Source organism: Struthio camelus, chromosome W (assembly GCF_040807025.1).
Source record: "Struthio camelus isolate bStrCam1 chromosome W, bStrCam1.hap1, whole genome shotgun sequence".
Classification (NCBI taxonomy): Eukaryota; Metazoa; Chordata; class Aves; order Struthioniformes; family Struthionidae; genus Struthio; species Struthio camelus.
In genome coordinates, this window is record NC_090981.1 from 18,531,579 (window position 1) to 18,552,118 (window position 20,540).

Sequence of the window (20,540 nt, forward strand, 5' to 3'; positions counted from 1 at the left end):
AAAAGATTAATTTCAGCTCTTTTCTGTAAGTAATATAGCTGCACTGAAATTGCTTATTTTGCTTTCATGAGAAATTTTAAATAGAAATATTTTAAGTTCTGATCCTTTTTTGTAATCAATTGTTTGTTTCAACATTAGATATTATGACCTCCGTTCTCAGATGGCTTTGACAAAATTAAAAAAAAAAATCACTTTGTCTGAAGGCACCCAACACCCAATTTTCAGAGGGTCTGGGCTTCAAAGGATTTAACAGATTATTCTTCTCCATTGTTATTCTGAAGCTGTTTTTCTAAAAATGTGTATACTAATATGTGGAACAGCCACTATAGCTGAAAGTGGCAGATTAATAGCCTCATCCTACCTTTTTTTTAAATAAATTTTCCTGTTTATTTTTCTTTAAAAAGTACTGAACCAAGAACTGAATACGACTTTCATTAAATAATTTGATTTGCGATGTTTTTTCTTCCCCACTTCTGCTCCAAAGTATTCCTTGCTGTCCATGTAATGAGTAAAAATAACAGATCATGAAGGATACGTGTCTTCACCTTCAATTTGTCTTCCTTTTCTAGGAAGGAGGAGGACGAGGGGACCCAAAATTAAGGTTTTAATGACCGATGACCATTACATGTTTTAATGAGAACTGTCTTCAGAATGCCAAATTCAAATAAGGGCTCTTCCAACTCATGATCTCATTAAAATGTTTGTTGGCAACAATATTCAGAGCTGGATCTGATACATAACACCACAGTCCCAAAAGAAAAAAAAAATGGAGGCACCTGTTTTTCCTCTAGACTAAGTTAGTCTTTCCAACTAGTCTAATTATTGTGCAGCTATAAAGATTCCTGTATTACTCAGAGCTGTAAACATTTTCTTGACTTACATGCTATATATCAGTACATGTCACTATTATATTAATAATAAAAACATGGATTTCCAAAGTTTTTAATCAAAATCAAAAGCCACCTGAAAAGAAAAAAAAACACAAGTACACAACCAATAACAAAGTAAATCACAGCCAGAAATATTACATGCTAACAAATATTAGGGCTTGTTATCTGCGTACTTACTTGTGGCCCATTTCATGGGCAATGGTAAAAGCAAGATTCAGACCATTGTCCTCTGCAATAATACATTTCCGTTTTTCACTGCACATTCCACTCAAATATGCTATACCTAGGAAACAAACACCATGATCAATTATTTTTATTATTACTAATTATTATTATTACTATATAGGGTATCACAAGCCTCAAACAGGACTAAAACATTACTGTGGCCAGCACCATCTAAATACATAAAGAGGTACCTGCAATGGTTTACTTACTCATAAGCTACAATGACTGATTTTAACACAGAAGCGGATAAAGATGGAAAAGCAACTACGAGCAGTGGTAATACTACCTGATTACATAGACTGCAAACGCGCAGGAAATGTATTCTTTAAAACAGTTGCTAGGTACCTTAATAAGATGTGACAGAAACAAATATGGATACCAATATTATTGTAAATGAAAATAGATGCTTACAATAGCAGTGCACAAATCTCAACAGGTATTTTCTCTGACAGAAGAATAGAATATAAAATGTACAAACTGTCCCACACATTAGCATTGTTAAGTATGACTATGGTATTCAGCATGTGATAGGATTCCAAAAATGTATAAAGTAGTTGAAGGTCACAGAACAAGTAAAATTCTTAGTAGACTGCAGTCTGACGAAAATATTTATTATAAATGTTAAAACACCTCTATTATCTAATACCTAACTTTGCAAAAAGTAGAAGCCTAAAAGGTAGACTACTGAGTTCAAAAGTGAAGTTTCTAAAAAGCAGAATGCCTGTAAAATATTGAGCAACATGGAGCTTCGTTTGTGTAACGGTCATTTTTTTGAAGGCATAAATATACTTAGTGGGGACCTACGTTAGCCACTCATTGTTTGAAATCTTGGAGTAAGCAATCAAAACGCTGTTTCAAGCATTTGGCCTAACTCCCAGGAACATCCTTTCAAAGACACGGTGCCCTCTGGATTAACATATTTGCTGGATGTTTGGATACGAAGGTCAAGTTTGAAATGTCTGACAGTGTTTGAAATTTAGTCATAATTAGCATTCTAAGTTATCATATCATACGATAAAAGTCATTCTTCTTAGGATCCAAGTATTTGTCAGTCTGCAAACACAATGCCTCTTCCACAACATGAATTTCAACTAGTAACCTCATCCTTAGTCTGGCAGTGCCATTCTCAACAGAGTTGGCTGAAAGCTTTCAGACACAGAGTTCATATGGAAAAAGAATATTGTTCAGGACTGAAGAACACGATCACGAAATAGATCTGAACGGGCTAGAATATTTTGTATTTTACTATTACCTTCTCAATGAAAGGAGAAAAAAGATGGAGTGAGGGTAAAAGTAACTGGGGCTGCAAAAAAGGGCAAAATATATTCAAAGCAAAAAAATTCAAGTTCTTCAAATGACACCTCATGCTAAGCGCCTAAGTTTAAACACAATTCATATTAACTGTTTTGAAAACGAGAGAGAAGTAACGAAGGCCCCGAAATGTAATGTGTTTTTTCCACGTTATGCTTCAGTGGCTGAAATAAAAAGAAAAATTCAAAAAATTGTTCCAAGAACATTTTGTGTCTGGTAGACCCACAACTGCGTGCATTTTCTCTTAGGTTTCCAGTTTAGCGAGTAAACTGAAAAAAAGCGTTGTTTTTAATGATGTAGCTCTGAGTAGGAGTAGAATTGATAACAGTATTGAAAAGAAGCATACGCTAGGGCTCGGACTTCTGCCAACACCAATGAATTTGCAAAGTGCTGAAACAAGATAGAAAAAATATCTCACTATAGACAAAATGCAGGGCTGCATTTTGAAGCGTTGTGGGCCTTCCAGTTACTATAAAGTTTCTTGAAGACTGTTCAAAAGTATCTTCCTTACGGAGGATGGCTATCCTCTACGGGATAAATCTTAGCTGCTGGGACCTAAGGAAAGGGAATTCCCAAATCTCCCTCTCTCTGTTGATGCTGAAAATTAACCGAAAACTGTCTGATGCTCCCCTGGCCTTCTCTCAGCCTCTAAAAGGACAGGTTAAAGTACATGAGCAATACCTTTCCACACCAGAACACGAGTACTATCAGTTTCCGTTGCTCTATCTACCTTGCCTTCCCCGAGAGCATAAAATATCCGCAAATTACTAGGTACATTGCATCTTAAACACCTATTATTCAGAAAAAGAAATAAGCAGGAGCAGGCATTTTCAGCGATACCCAATATAGACGACCAAGACTGTTTTTATACTCAACGTTCTTAGAAGGGAATTGGTTATGCTTGATCTTTTTGAATGCAACATATGAAACGTTAAGACCTGCATTTCATTTAGACTAAATTAGATTTCTGATTCTGGAAACATCTAAAAACATCAAATGCAATTAATGCCTTATGACTTTTCACTTATTAAACAAAGTCAACCTTATACATGAAAGCCACATCAAACAGCAGCTACTGGATGTAGATCAGCCAACTACTATTCGTGAACTAGCTTCATGTCTTGTCCTTGGTTATTAATTTCACGTGTAGAGAAAAAGAAACTTGACTTCAGCAAGCAGCTGCTCTTGCTTAGCTCTCTCAGCATTAGGTAAAAGAAAGAATTTCTTCTTTAAATATATGTATGTTCACTGCAGCTTCCTGTGGCTTATTAACACAGCTGGAACCGCTCCAAGGTTAAGTCCACAAGAAAAAAACATGAACAATTGCTCTCTTGTTATGATTAAGCTATTCCCAATGAACTCATGGGCTCACCACACAGCTTCAAATTAACACACTTAGTACCTGAAAAATGCTGGCTAGAAAGCAGTAATATCATCTCACTGACCATATAAGGAACATCCCTATTACCTATTAACATAGAAACCTGTTTCAAAAAAAAAAAAAAACACCCAAAAACCAAAAAGAAACACAGCAATGAATGGATACATGCCAAATATAAATTATTAAAATGACCTTACTCCGTGGAAAAGTATTTCTCAAGTTAATGTAGAGTAAAATATCTGCAGTATCAACTAAGAGAGTCAAGCTGCACCGTTGTACACTAGAAGAATCACTGCAATACTACATTTTCTTATCAAGTACATAAATATCCAAATGAAATACATGTTGCTTCAGAAAAGTACTATTTTTGCTCAAGTCATAACAGCAGTTTATTACAACTATCACTACTTCTACCCATGAAGATGTTTTACATGTCATGCTATATAATATCATAATTTTTCTTCAATGTTTCCTGATGTGTTAATTATCATACTCATCACAACCTGAACACTATTTACTGTATCAGAATAGACATACATTTGCAGCTTTTCTGTTGAAAAGTACTGTTCAGCTCACAGAGATGCTATCTTAAACACGTTACCAACTAAAGTATCCGTGCTATCTATATACCTCTCTGTCACTCAAGACTGTCAAATTTGACCAAGATGAATAATAGTAAAAAAGAAAAGATCCTCAATGTCTACTGCATTCCACACCATCTAGGTGAGGATACAAACCACACCAATACTAACGAATGCTCATTAGATATCATTTCAAGCATGCGAGGATTTTTTTTAAAAGAAATTAATGAACAATGGATCAATTTTTCCCACACATACAAATGATATTGCCTAAGTACACGCTACTAATAAAAACAATGTTTATATACACAGAAGCTCTTAGAAGAAAATTTCATTAAGCTTCAAAAACAGGAGTGTAAGATACTGATAAAATACAACTAAACCTGAAACGGACAGAAGATGGGCAGAACTGCTGGTGATAATTTGAACCACAAACATCCTTCCCAAAATATTTGCTTTTCACAAGGTGTCACGCTACAATATGCAACATGATCTTAGCTTGATTTACATGATCGCCTGCAAACCCAGGTAAGCTACTGCAATTGAATGTGCAGGTACGTTCGGCTTTGATACAAACTTAAGCATTTGAGTTGGCAAATCAATGGACCTGTGAGGATAAACAGCAGTACTTAAGTGGACGTGATTAGTTCTAACAAATGGGTTTTTTTGTTTTGGTTTGTTGTTGTTTTTTTTTTTTTTAAGCAGTCCAGATGCTTTCCTTCAGCAAAGGAAATAAAAAGCTTTCCACAAGGCTGACCCTTAACAGCCTCACTACCACAAGCTGCTCTGAACACCACACACTGAGGATTTCCAGGGGGGAGAAAGGGCGGGGGGAAGCCCTAGCACTTGCTAGGGAATCAGCAGCCCTGAAACCCTCAGCAGGCAGCAACCAAACCAACACATTTAATAAACAGGAATCTCGAATACAAACAGAAAAGCCTAGAAAAAAAAAAGTATTTCTTTTTCTTTGTAAAGTGAGAGATAGAAAGTGATAGCTATACACATATATGTATGTATACACACACCTATATGCAGGTATGTCTGTGTGTGTATATATATATGTATGTGTTTTATATATATATATATATATATATAAAACATATTTATGTACATGGATGCAAGACATTAGCCAAAAGAATGGGATAAAGATGAATTAGCTTTTGATGCATTTTATGTAAATAGGTGTGCACATAACCCAAATTTTCATTACCTTTCTTTGATTTATGAAAATCTTCTCAGAAAAAGTAAAGTTTCCAGAAAAATAATTTATCAATACATAATAAATATGTGGTTATGTGTTTAATAATGGACTATGAACTTTAACCCCTCCTTTAAGGAAAAGGTTGCACTTTAATCCTTAAGAACAGGGAAAATTCAGTGTATACAGGGCACATCAATGTATATAGAAATGCTAAACACGCATGAACAAATTTTGAATGTGTGATCTAACAATTTTAGGTCCTTGGTCATTGCACCTTACTAACAATCCACAGCTGTTCAACACGTTATTATATGGATGGCGCACCTGCTGGAAGTTACTTACTTTCTTGTAAAACATAGCCCAAATGGAAAACTTCTCTTTTGAGATTAACAACGAACATCTTGGCATGGCTCAGAGATCAACCTGGACTAATACTCTGTGCCCAACAGTGGCCAATGGCAAATATTTCCAGAGATACTATACAAACTAGGCAGAAGAGAGCTTTCCCCAGCATGCACTCCCAGCCTCTGCCGACAGTGTTGTAGGGACCCCTGCGCTAGAGGCTGCTTCTATACTGTCATCTTTAACAGCCACCAAGGCATTTATTCTCCATAAATATGGTTGTTCCTTCTTAACCTGCTTTAAGGGTTGGGTCCATAACATGCTGTGGCAAATAGCTCCAGAAAATAACTGGGTGCAACCATACGTTTTCCTCCATTTTAACTATGGCGTCGCGAGTTCTCTTGCCCAAATATAGTGCTCCATCAATCTTTTCCAAGCCATTTATGTCTTTAGAGATAGCTGATGGAGATCTCTATGACAAACAGAATAGTTCCAGTACATTTAGCCCTTCCTCAGGCAGAAGCCAACCACACCTTTTCATCATCTTGTAGGCCTCTGCATACCTGAGCTTTTCTTGTTCTGCTGCGCTGTCTCTGACAGAAGTGGCCATAGTCAAAGTGCACGTGTACCATAAATTCAAAAAGGACCAGAATCATGTTCTTTTCTGTGGTTTTCTATTCTTTCTTAATCAATCCTAACTGTCAGTTAGGACAGCTGATCAGTGAGCTGATGCTTTCAGAGAACTGTCCACAATCATTCTTTACTTTTGTACCTCTAATATAGAAATGAAGAAAATTTGATTAAATCATGAATAATTCTAGTAGAGGACAAAGAAGTTCTAAGCCATTCTGTTCCAGAACAAAAGGTAAAAATCACAAGATACTCAGTAACGTACAATAAAAATTTCCTTGCTTCATACATTGAAATACTATCACAATGACAGAAAAATCAGATCTAATACTTCTAAACAATAACTCGTCCTTCTGAGAACCTGAACTGCTTTGACCTATTACTCTAAATTCCTCAAGATATGATTTGCATAAACAATTTTTCTAGAGATTTGTAGATGTTTCTTGCACGTTCTCTGTTACATGGCACAGAAAACTATTAACACTCTTGATTTCCATTTTAAAACATTTATTTTTTTGGACAAAAGCAGAAAAGCCTATTTTTAAGACCTACACAATAAAGGTTTCCACTGGATAAATTGCTAGTGTGCCTTATGAAAGCTTCCAGATCTATAACACGTGACTTTGAAAAGGAGACACTTCACTTGTTTGGCAAGAAAAACTGAATGGGGTTTTCCAAAGGAAAGCTGAAGCATGTTACCTAGAAAGCCACAAACAGGTTTCAAGCTGAGCATCAGTCATTTCAGAACAGTCCTCACCAAATAAACCTATCGTCTTGACGACTTTCTTTTCACGGATGCACTGGACCGATATACAGGATATTCAGTTTACTTTGCATGCGTGTCCCATGCCCCAGGTTAAGAGTTAGTGCCCATTTCCTACAATAAATGCCTGTTTCTGTAAATTGACAAAACATTTGTCGCCATACAGACATACCACACCTCTCGTGGAGGTGACGATAGTCAACACTGAAGCACCCCACTAGAAGCGCTTCTGACAACTCTAAACCACTTCATGTGGTTTGCAATTTGTTCTTCCACTACACTTCCTTCATAAATGGGCCATGTGATAACACGGTTTTGCAGTCTTTCAGGCTCTTTTTGTAGCTTTCTCCACCAACCTGCTCTGGTGATTTTATTTCTTCCTAGGGGAAAAATGAACAGATTAAGACATTTGTTTGAACTAGCCGTTTTCACTCCTGATTACATCTAAGCATACGCACTCCTGATCTTCAGATTTGCTTCAGTAGAACAGGAACAAGAATTTATTCTTTATGACGCAAAGTTACTATTTGCTATTACCTTCTTATATACATATACAAAGATCATTGGAAATAAATATATTTTGGAATATCGTGCTAGATGGAAAAAAACAGAGCTTGAATTCTGCTTTTCTTGGATACAACGAACCTGAAAGCAGAAACTAAGACAGGACTGTTCTCCATGGATAATCATAATGATTAGAAGATATGTAAACCAAATCATACATTTTCCTCTTAATTATTTACCTTTATGACCAGATCCACCAGTCCACGCTAGCATCTACAGTAGCATAACGACGTGGTATGTGTGAACGTGATATGAAGGCCAGTTCCTTCGACTAATTACCTCTACGCGTGTATATACACCTTTATATTTTTTCTCCTTTTCTGATCTTTACTTAGCCCATACAAAAACTTTCTGTTTTTCTCTCCACACCTGATATACTTTGAGCTACTTGTTTATTTTGGGGAGGAAAAAAGAAAGTTTACCTTTTGTATTTCATTACTCCTCACAGATAACATCTTCTTTCAAAGGATGCAAGAAAAAGTAATATTGCTCTACACAGCATCCATGCAGAGTTGCCCCTTCCTAAAATATATTTCCTTCCCTATTGCTTTCAGCTTGAGATACGTCCTGTGGCTGGAAACCAACCTAGTTTCACAGCATATGGTAGCTCTTAATCCTGTCAGGAAGCAAGCAGGAGCACTCTGAGCATTTGGGATACAAAGTGGTTATCTGTGTTTTATGTTGCCAAGTGAAAGCCTGAGAGACAGAGGCACGCTTGAAAGTGGGAAATTCTTTGTGTTCTTTACAGAGAAAAATTATTCTTCAGACGCTCTTAAAAGAAATGTTTCATTGTAACAACAGCAGGGTAACAGGAGAAAATGAGTCCTACATATTTCCTTTTAAAACATTTTTAGAGACATAAAACATCTGCTATACGGGAACAGATTATCTTAAACGATCAAACTACCTGGTGATGACTGTTTTATCTGCTATGGTTCATTCAGAAGTCTGTAATGAACGGATGGCATAGATTTAATGATGGCTTTTCACCGTGATGAAAATTTGCACAAAGAGAGGACCAAGTTAATATTCTAGCCTAATACGAACGCCTTGTGCAAAATTTTTTAGGTTTACCAACTTTGAAGCAGCAGCTTCTGCTGCAATATGACTTTAAAAGGAAAAGTAAGAGCTGCAAACTGTAGAGCAAACTCAAAAGGGAGATATCTTTGCCAAAAAGGCAAGTGAAAGTTTAGTTTTCCAAGAATATCAGAGTAGGGTTAGCAGTACAACAAATTACCATTTGAATACTTGCTAACATTAAGAAATATAAACTGACTTCATTTTATGAAGGAGATGACCTTTTCTAATAATTTGTTACAGCTTTGCTATTGTATACTTCATTACCCCTGCCAAGGGTTTAAATTACTTTTTTTTTTTTTTTTTTCCTCAATGTAAGCACTATTTTAAGTATATCTTTATAAAAACTATGTACTGAAAGGTTTGGTCAGTTTAAAATATTTTAAATGTCTGGAATGCATCAAACAATCATTTTATTTTCAAGTAAAAATAAAATACAATAAAAAAAAGCCTCCTCATTTAATACTAAGGGCCCTGGTCCAAGGAAGCAGGAAGCACACTGCACAAAACAGTATGTTGATATAAGCGTACATTTTAGACTTCCAGAGAAGATGCATATAGTAAGGGTACTTTAAAAGTTCCTCTGCTTTGACAGACTATTCTAAAACTAACCTTTATCTTCTGAATGGAAATTTAGATAACTTATGAAATCTTTAAAAAAAAAAAAAAAAGGTGCTGATCGCAAAATCTGAGCACACGCATCATTTTGAGATGATGAAATGCTTTCTGTAATTTGCCAAAAATATACATATTTATATTTCTTGCACTCCTATTTTAATGCAAATGCTGGCTGTCTCTCATTCTGCTCCTAAGAAAATCTGACACTTTGCCCGTAAGAGATTTCTATGAATGGGTATTTTCATGCTACATAAGATGATCCAATTAATTGTCAAAATTGCTTTCATTCCTATAAAGTGTGTTTTCACTTTAGGAGTTTTCTAAATACTAAAAGCCTCCATCTCTGTGCACCTGGGTCAACATATATTAGCATCACAAAGTAAGATGTATAATAAAGGTAACTAAGAATTATAATGTCACTCCATCCGCCCAGCAAAAATACTCATCCAGGTGCTTATCTCTCTTCTCACTTTTCTGACAGGTGCATTTCCATTCTCAAATTCATGCAGTGTGCAACTGCTAAAGGCACCCTCCTGCTCTGTACATCCCTGCACAAGGCAGCCCCTTTGAGCTCGTCTCTTGTCTCATTCCATTCCATCAAATCACTTTTTTCTGAATATGCTTCCAAGGCCTGTGTAACATCAACTCTCTCTTCTTATTTGAGCTAATCATAACATATTACCAATGCTCTCCCTGGTCTTACAAGGATTCCAGCCTTGAAACCCTATTGATCTGATTTTCCTATAATTTAATTCACAACGCTTTCTTGCCCTTCTGCTGGTAACCACGCAATAAACAGATCAGAAATCACTCACGAGGCCACATCATTCTCATGCCAGAACACCTCCATCAAGCTTGTGTTTATTTATATCACAAAATATGAAGAAAACAAGATAGTCCCGTTTTCCTTTGTGATTTACTTCCTCTGTGCTATGGAAATGACACTATTGGACAGAAATGTAGAATTTTTACTATCCTATCTAAAACTGTTACTATTTCCTATCTTTATTTTTCTATTCAGATATTCAATTCCTCCTCTTTGTATAGACAGCATATTTACTTCGGCATAGGAAATAAGTTTCTTGGCGATGTCTACAGGAAATTCACACTCTTTGAAGGTATTTAATTAGTAAATAATAATGCACTGTGAGCAGAACGTTTCCTGAAAAACAGTACAACAGCACAGTAATACATTTCTTCCTTCTCTGTAATCTGAGTGATCCCTCTAAACCACATTTCACGCTTTCATGCCTAATTTCAAAAATAATTTTATTTATTAAAATTATCTCAGGATTTCTGTATGCATTTTGTAGCTAAAATTTAACTCTTTAAATTTAAAAAAAAACAAACAAACTACATAACTCCAGAAGGCTTTAGTATTGGAAACATTTTCAAAGTATTTCTGGCAATACTATATTTAAAAAAAAAAAAAAAAGTAGAAGGAAGAATTAGGCCAAGAAGGTAAAAATCAGAAAAAAACAGTATCCTCTTCCATCCAATGGATACTAAAGCACATAATTTTCCCCAACTGAAATGTCCCAAGAGAAATGTCCCAAAATGTCCCTTTTTTCATCTTCACTACAACCAAGTGATTAGAGAAAAGAGCTTTATTTTACTTTTGTTACTTTGAACAAAAAAAAAAAAAAGTTCACAATTTTTGTGTTTAGACCATTCTGAAGTGTGCATTCCCTTTTGTGTGTGTCCTGCTTAACCACACAGACAAAGGGATTGAAAGAGGTGTTACTCAGATGTTATTAAATAAGAGTCAGTGCTAACGGATTAGCGGCCCAGGTTGTGCCTGCACTGGAGGAGCTTCTGTAAGACCACGTCTGAATGTTCTTGCAAACTGTTTCAAACTCATTTTTTGAACTTTTGAGATGGTCTTCACAAAGAGTTTGGACTCCATGAAAGCAAACTGAAACGCTGCGCATCAGGTCTTTCCTCCATCAGGGAATCCATTATTCAGTTACCTTTGAAAACCTGCAAGATGCAAGGTCATCAAGACCTGGAGGAGGCTCCTGCACCTCAGATGCGCGGGGATAGACCCTGGCTAATCCCCTGCTTGAGCAAGTTGAGTAGGGGATGACTTTTTTGATGAGAAACTCATGTTCCATTCGTGGTAGGATATCCATCATCCTGACACCACAAAAACTTCAGTACAAACTGAAAACAGAAACACAAAAGAACAAGCTGCCATTTAAATATCGTAAAAGGGAGCTACGAGATGGATTCCAACAGTAAACCTGCACACAGACACTAGATGACGAGTCAGCCTTGGCCCTGGCCCTCAGTTCCTTCCTGCTCGTATTCGCAGGGCTGACTTTTCACTGTGTTTTGACAAGTTAGATGAGGTTGCATGGATGATCTGCAGTGCTCTCTGCACGTGGAGCCCTTTTCCTTTCCTCCTTAAATAAAGGATCCACATATCACTGCCTACACATCCCACACTTCAGAGAAAAATAACGCATTTATCATGTGATCTCTCTAATTCCATCACACTAATCATTTTTCCATTATATAGGTATAGGGCACACAAACTGATGTCTTAGCCAAAAGGAGCTATTTGGCCTCTCGTACTTGGAAAAACTGTCCAGTAAAATGTAGTCAGATTTTTCAGTGAGAAATGTTACACAATGGTGAGCACTCTACCCAAACACTGCTTCACAAACATTTCTTTTCTAAGCATAAAATATTAAATGCAAGCATATCTAACAACAGCTAAAAAACAAGATTAGTTGGAGAAATGGCTAGGTAGCTATATAACAACTATGATTTACTTTACAGTCATATATTTTGAAATAACTAATTTGTACTGTTTGACACCAAATATTATTTTGTTTTTAAAAAGTAATTGTATGCGTAAGAAAATTATAAAATAATAAAAATAATAAAAATTACTATACAGTAACTCTTTATATAAAATAATATAGAGCATATATTAGTATTCTAGAGTGCATATTTATAGAGTAATTGACTACAGATATATGATTATTTATAGTGTTGCCAACTTGCACAGTTTCATTATGAATGTACTGACAGTGTTTCACCTAAATGTTTTTCACATAAAGAAATGTTATAAAAGATAAGTATTAAAGTTGTAAAATCCAGAAGACAATAAAAGATATCTTTAAAAGCTCATCGTGGCTGGGGCTTGACCCAGTTTTTCAACAGTTCGGGTAGACAAAAGGACACAGGACATGATTCACTGCTCAGTGCAGTGAGTGGGGCATGACATGACTAATTGTTATATCTCTTGCAATCTGATTAGCTAAACTGGACCTCTTCTGTTGTGAAAGAATTTTTGCCAGCAGAAAGCTGAGCTTAGTAGTCCACTTCTGTCCTGATTTGTGTCTTGCCTCCCTGCCCTAGCCTTGATGGGACCTTCTCTCGTGTACGGTGGTGGTATCGGTGTGATGGAGGAGGAAGCTGTGGTGCCTGGAGTGCCTTGCATAGCGGGAGCCTAATTTATTCCTACCACAGATGGGGAGAGCTCTTCCGAGAGTCTGTAGCGGACGCAGGTCACTCTGCACTCCAGCAGCAACCTCCAGAGGTCCCTTCCAACCTCAACCGTTCTGTGATTCTGTGAAAAGGAACTTAGTTGTTCCCAGCTTTCATAACCTGTAAGGTGAGAAATCCCTATCCCATGTCTACTATTGATTTCATTAGAAAAGGTAAAACAAATTATGAATAAATCTTTGCAGTTTACATCTTAGACTTCCCTAGTTCAGGGAAGATTTATATTTAGTGATCTCACCCCTCATGGATGTTAGAAAACAGTTGCACAGACTGAGATGGGATGAACCACAATGACAGATTTTCATGACGCATGCTAGGGATTCAGCTGGAAAAGTTTGGAAGCGTCCTGCTAACATATAAATCAAACTGTTACTCCCTTGTTTTTGTAACGCAACAACGCAATGACAACTGCAAGGCAAAAGGAGAAGGCCATTAAAACTCAGCACATCTGACAAGTAACAAGGAATTCCAATTGCAGTTTCATACTACCAGACGGAAACACTTTGAGTAATTAAACACTAATTACATCCTAGCTACGTAGAATACTAGGCGCTTTAGCGCAAAGCATTCTTTCTAGCAGACCCTATACCGGCATACAATTTACTGCTATATATGTTTGAAGTAACACTAATACTTTAAGATTCTTGATTCCAACAAACATAAGGGATTCATATATGAAGTTAGACGCTAACTAGTATACACTATTTACAAGATAAATGCAAATTATAGTGATTATTATCTTGAAATTTCCTTTTATTTTAACATAAAGCAAATATGCACTCTATATATTACAAACAGATTCCTATAGCATTACTTAGGAATGCCTTTTTCTGACAGACATAGGAGCTCTGTCTGTTAAAGAAATGCAAGTTCTGGCTCCAAGCACAAATCTTCTAATTGCTTCCAAAAATACTGTTGAAATTCTTTAAATGCAGTAAGTCTCTCTCTATTTTAAGATCTCTTGAAGAATGGATTTTAAGTACCCCAGATAAGTTGAGACTCAATACCGAAAATGAATACAAAATAAATACAAATATTTACCGAGAAACGAAGTAGGGTAGGCTGTGGAAGAGAACGTTATGTTACGTTCTCACAAAAAGGATATAGTTACACAAGAAGTTACATAAAGCTATGGATGGTATTGTGGTGCATTACAGGCCAGTTTACTGGGTCAAGAGCCAGACAGAGCAGTTGAGCACGTATTTGACTCTGCTGGGATTTAAGTATATGCTAAGAACAATGACAGCACATGGCATAAATGAGAAAGAACACGACTCAATATATTTGAACTCAAATGTACAAGAAGAATTAGTGATGGCTCTGAATAGGTATGATGAGTATTATTAAAGCATTAAAAAAAAGGCTCAACTATGCAGATATTTTAGGATAACCATAGTATCTGAATAAAGATATTTTACTTAGTAATTAGCCTATAATTGTAATATATAATAATAATAATTATTATTATATAATATGTAATATCTTTAATATTATCTTACTACTTTGTGTTTATCCTATATTTTTATTTTACAAATAAGTACCACTATAGCTGGTAATATCAACACCATAAACAAATACACAAAATTATACTGCAAATCACATGATTAACATGTTGATTAATTAGAGTGTGTTTCATTTTCAAAAATTATTAATATGTAATGAAAACACACACAGGCTAACTGAAGTTCAGCCACGTATTTTCTAAACTCTGTCCAAAACATAAGCTTGCAAAACTGGATGTAAACATCAAAATTAACCTTGCAGTCTTCCTAAACACGTTCAAAGCCCTACTGCCCCCTAAAAGATATTACTAAAATAGATTTAGTAAGAAAACAATACATAATTTCTCTGAGATAATTGGGGCGGGGGAGGGCGGCTGGTCTTGAAACTAAACAAAAAACATTTTTTTCTTCACTTTCAACTTTCTAAAACGCATTGGCCAACTGCTTCAAATTAAAATAAATTAAAATAAAGGATGAGAAGGAACTGTTAGAAGCAGTAAGTCCTTGATCAATTGTTTAAGATCAATTGTTTAAGGCAGAAAAGACCTGAATTTTTTTGGTTTTTTGTTTCTTTAAAGGAATGATAAGTGGTTAGTAATTTAAAGTTAGCTCAGTGATTATGAAATTACCACCAAGACTCCAGAGATATTTATTCTGTTACCATACTACTGTTCAGATTAACTAGGTGTTTAACCACTTAAAATAAAACACTGAGAAATAAAACAGAATCTCATGTGTTGCAACCTAGCTATTTTGTATCTAGTTACGACACAGTATGAAAACACAGATTCAACTCTCCTGGTGAGAAAATGTGGCTCATTGCTTGGAAAAATGTTGCCATTAGAACAAACTCAGTAAAACAGAAGGCAAGGTAAGGTGGAAATACATCTTAGAAGTTCAAAGAAAGCAAGAAACTAATCAATGTTAAGATGGACTTTAAAATATTTACAGGAGGAATAAAGTGGTGGCTTGCAATAGCAGAAATCGAGATTTGATGATCCAGGACATACACTGCAGTTTATGATCTTCTGCTTTCTTGAGAAACTGCACCAACCTGAGCTAATTAGTTCAATGTTTCATGACACTGAGACTTTCCCCCCCCCCCCCCCCTAAACATTTATTTGGAATTCATATTCAATTGGAGTTCTGCCTTGCTGTACTTTTGGACATGTAACACTCACTGATAAAAAGAGCTTTATTCTGTAGACTACAGAAGTTTAAGTTTCTGTGACCATTTAAGAGATTCTACGTATTAAAGATATTTGTATGTCAAAAGCACTGTACTACCATATGGAAATCACTTCCTAAAGAACTTCTGCATTTCTGTACTTGTACACAGTTCATATTACGTTAACTAAAATTTGTTAGCAAGGTCACAGAAGACGTTGGCGTTCAAAAGCCACATGAGACCATTCTATTTACTTAGGCATTTGCAGCTACTGGATACACTTCTGAGCTATGGTACTTTTCACAAAAATAAATATTCACAAAGTGCAACTGAGTGAGATGTCTATGACTAGCTTTTCCACAAAAGCACTTAAAAGAGGCTCCTGCTCCTACAGTATGAAGTGCTTATTTCTAAACAAGTCAGTGAACTTATGATCGTGACTCTGCTGGGAAAGCGTAACTGTTAAAAGACAGTTGTACATCTGGAAAATTGAGAGAGGCCTTGATTAAGTAATATTGGAATTTGCAATCTTTTGCAGGTGTGAATGGTGAACCCAAGTTCTCTGAACGTCAACAATCTTACCCACAAAAAATTATCTTCCCTTTATCTGGGACACATTTAGAGGATCTTCTGTTCAGGACAGTTTCTTTATTTTGGGGTAAGCCAATGCATGCGGCAAAAATTCAAAGCTTACAAGACTTTTATTGATTCTGTGAATTTTGTGGAGCAGTAAGGCTGGAGACATGTCAGAGAACGTTTGTGACCTGCACAGCTTAAAAACATGCAAATACGCCTTCATTCTGCTGGAGAGCAACTTGCTTTGGTTGGTCTCCTCATCTGGCCTATATATCCCTCTGCTTGTACTCCCACTCTGAATTCCCTACTGTATTAAGAGAGTAGCAGTTACAACAAAAGAAACAAATTTCGTTATTCTAGTGAATACCAGAAAAAAAATTCAGGGCCATAGTGATCAGCTGTATTTTTCATGACTAGGTATACAGCTCCAGGTGGTAGCAACTTCAGTCAATCAGATTTTAAACTGTAACCTGAAATAACCTGTCTTTACTGAAAGGTAACAGGACACCTTTTCGCTGATATCCAACCTGGTAGTTTTCAATGCTAAAACCTTAAGAAAATATATCCAGACACACACCTTTTACAAAACACTTCTTTCTAACCTCCACTGATTTCTCTTCTCCAAGTGTGCCTGCTACATTTCCCTATGCCAGTCTGGCAGGACCCCTCAGCCGCATCCGTGCTTGGTTCTTTGGCCTGGAACTGGGTCCGGGTCATCCCCCGGCCCCGAGCTTTCCCTGCCTTGTTGAGCAACCAGAAAAGCACCTCAAAGTTATGATATGCCGTAAACGATAGGTCTGAAGACTTACCCTTCGGCAGTGACCGACTGGAAATTTCCATTGCCCCCACACCAACTGAATGTCTTATAGCACGCATTTGTAATGGCGTTAAGTTTCTTCCATGATTATCCCTGCCTGCAGGGCTTATGCCCTAAGGGTTCCTGTTCTGCAGGGCACAGAGATTTGAGCTAGTTTTAAATTAGCAACATCAAGTATCAATAGCAATTCTGCCACAGCAGCATATGGCTGAGTGTGAGACGATTTACCATGCTTCTTAGTAAACTCTTCCCACTTCCTTAACTAATGAGGCTAAAGCCAGCTACACGAGATTCCAGCATAGCGATTTTCTGGGTAAGACAAGAGACAACAGATGGATACAGATGAGGAAGCACAAGGAAACAGTCTTTAAATCCATTTCTGCAATACTGATGCCTGTGTTCAGGAGAACTTCTTTGGCTGCCTCTTTGGTGGTAATGGGCTCTAAGCATTCAACTTTAATATATCCAGCATTAACCTCCATTGGACAATGCTAGCCTACCTAATTTCCTATTTTTGCCATAATCTCTTAATGCATAGGGCTGGACTAAACGTCTGTCCCTTGAGAGAAGTACTGGAGGAAAAGGCCAAGTATTTTGTGTTAAAGATCTACAACTTTCAAATTATAAAAGAAAAACAGCTAAATCCATCTTTGGCATTTTGCTAAGTTGGATGGAAGACATGTTCTTTCACTTCATTTTGTTTTGTGGTCTTTATTGTGTAGATGTTTGATTCATTACCAGTCATTATTTGTATCCATGCTATTTACATCCTTTGCAACAAAATGAAGACCTCATGGCGCCTGAATTTTCCGCTATTGTTTTTAATCTCTGCAAAACTAGATGTTACCAAAGTTAGAAATTTATAACGTAGTAAATTTATAATTTATAACATTTATAATATAATAAATTTGCACCATCCTCCTAAAATAGTATGACAAGCATTTCAAGGGAGTTCTAATCGGAGATTGTAAGGTCAGCATTTTATTAGGAAATGCTTCCTAGTAAACAAGTGAGGTGGAAGCACGTCTGGGGAAACAATGTTGTGATACCCGATGCTTTAACTGAGAACAGATCTGAGAATACAGCATCCAATGGTACAGTATCAGATTTTTAAAACATATATATATTTTTAAAGAAAATTCTGCTCTTTTGTAGTACCCTAAGATAATGAAATTGGGAAAAACTAAGATTACACAGCAACAAAACTGTTTGAAAATAGTATCTGATGACTTTCTCTCCAGAAAACCCTGGAGCTATCAAGCTATCAGAACATTGCATTTACACTCCTCTGGGATCAATAAAATGTTGGAAACCCTGTTTTTCATAAAGCATCAGAAAAACTCAATTTACTGTTCCTGAGACATCTTATTATTTGGGAATCTCAATCAGGACTGAGATTAAAGCAAATGGTATCAGTTTTAAAAGGATCTTGTCTATACAGAATCATATAGATGTGTCAACTTGAGATGCACTTAAAAAAAAGAAGCTCACCTCACTGCAAGAAGAAGATATTATTGAAACAATCAGCTGAGGTCACTATTTAAGGCAAAAGCCATCTCCAAAATGACTCATAATTCTGACACACTAGGTAAAATGGAACTCAATTCATACGCGCCAAGAAAACTGTTGACCTTTTTTTGACAGAGACAGGGTTTTTTTTTAGCTGAGTGTAGTAAAAGGCTTAGGCAAACTAAATCTGGAAATACTACTTTTTTCTCTTCCATTTTGTTGCAGTGTTACTAAGACATTTTACCAGCTACCATTAATCTTTCAAAACATGAACAGTGGTCACAATATTTTATATAGCACATGTGTTGTGCACCTGTGGGTTTCTGACAAGGGATGAGAGGAGATATTACCTGAACAATTGGATAACATACTGCATGGCCTAATGAAAGGATTCAGGTGCTTAGTGTCTGACATTTGAAATGGGCTATCTTTAATTAAAAAAAAACCAACTTTGAAAAAAAGATAACCACACAGAAAAAATGCAATTACTAGCCAGTATAGTATAATATCAGTAAAGCAACAGCTTGCAAATTGTAGAACGGAAGAATTTTTGTCTAAAAATTGCCTGCAAATTCTACGTGCTCCTTAAGGATAAGTTTACTTTGAGTCTTTACAACTTACAGTGATATGACAGCGTGCTAACATTTTGTACTTTCTTCAACATCACATCACGCGCAGTAGAAATGCAATCCAATGGCCTGAATGGAGAGGAAGAACATGCTGGGCTCCCTTCCCGATTCTGTCACTCGCTAGCTCATTGATCTTGCGCAGGTCATTCAGCCTGTCAGTATCCCCTGCTATAGAAATTATGATCTTTCTTACGCCTTTTGAAAACTATTTTGAGATGATACTATTGTGAGAACAACATCATGTGTCCCTTAGCAGTTCTTTCGGGGAATCAGCATGCTTGTAAGTATGTTCATCTAGACACTATCCATCAGCTTCGATGCAAATACTGAGCTAGATGGAAATGACAAAATAAAATTTCACAGCTAGTTAAGTACACAATCGCAACGTCCAAACACAACTGCATGTTTGTGCCAGGATCCGCGAAATCATTTTGCTGGCACGAGGGCAGAACGGAAAAGCAGGCAGCAGGATGCTAAACCAAGGCAGTGAACAGCCTCCAAGCAGGGCAGCTCCAGAAGGGACGCGGCCTCCCATAGAAACAATCATTCCCTCAGTTTCTCCCGATTAATGAGACTCCAAACTGATGCCAACATAAAATCAGCATCATTATACAACCTGCCCCTTAAGCTTTAAACTTTAATAATTCACCGCTATACTACAGATACAGAAGACATTAGCTAACAGCAAACAACTGATGTGGCTTAGAAGGTACACGTCGCAGAGACTCGCTGCGAACCACTGCAGCGCAAGGGTGCAAAGGGTAGGGAAACGCAAACTGCATGCACTCGCTTGAATACATAGTCCTCCATACTTATTTGTCAGCCTAATGCTTGAAGTGAGTGAGAAAATATCTATTGATTTCCACCTGCTGGGCTGAGTACTAAGGTTTGGGTAACGATCCATCACTAATTTGCCCTACAAATCATTGCTCCTTTCAATTACTTAAGTACTATAGTATCAGAAGATGCCTGCACAATAATAGTGCAGGCATATACTAGGCCCCAGTTTACAGTTCCTTTATTCTTTTACTACTGGCTTAATTTCCTAAAAATTGAAAACCAAATGCATTTATTAAAATCTAAGAAATAATTACTTGAAACAGCTATTCGACTCAGAATGTCATCTGTCAATAACAAACAAACAAAAAAAAGAACAGAAAGAAAAACAATCCAGACCATCTCAAATGTAAAAGATAGCTTGCTTCCCTGCAGTTTATTCCAACACCTGAAACATGAGACT

The 20,540-nt window shown here is 36.5% G+C and overlaps 1 protein-coding gene across 2 annotated transcripts in view; it reads right to left on the reverse strand.

Annotated features, from left to right (window-relative positions):
- The window catches only part of LOC138064239 (A disintegrin and metalloproteinase with thrombospondin motifs 19), a 153,901-nt gene that overhangs the window by 73,594 nt on the left and 59,767 nt on the right, over positions 1-20,540 (reverse strand). For both annotated transcript variants that reach the window (XM_068925928.1, XM_068925929.1), the window contains exon 8: positions 1,068-1,173. In XM_068925928.1, the coding sequence (XP_068782029.1) occupies positions 1,068-1,173 (106 nt within the window). The remainder of the gene's footprint in view (positions 1-1,067; positions 1,174-20,540) is intronic.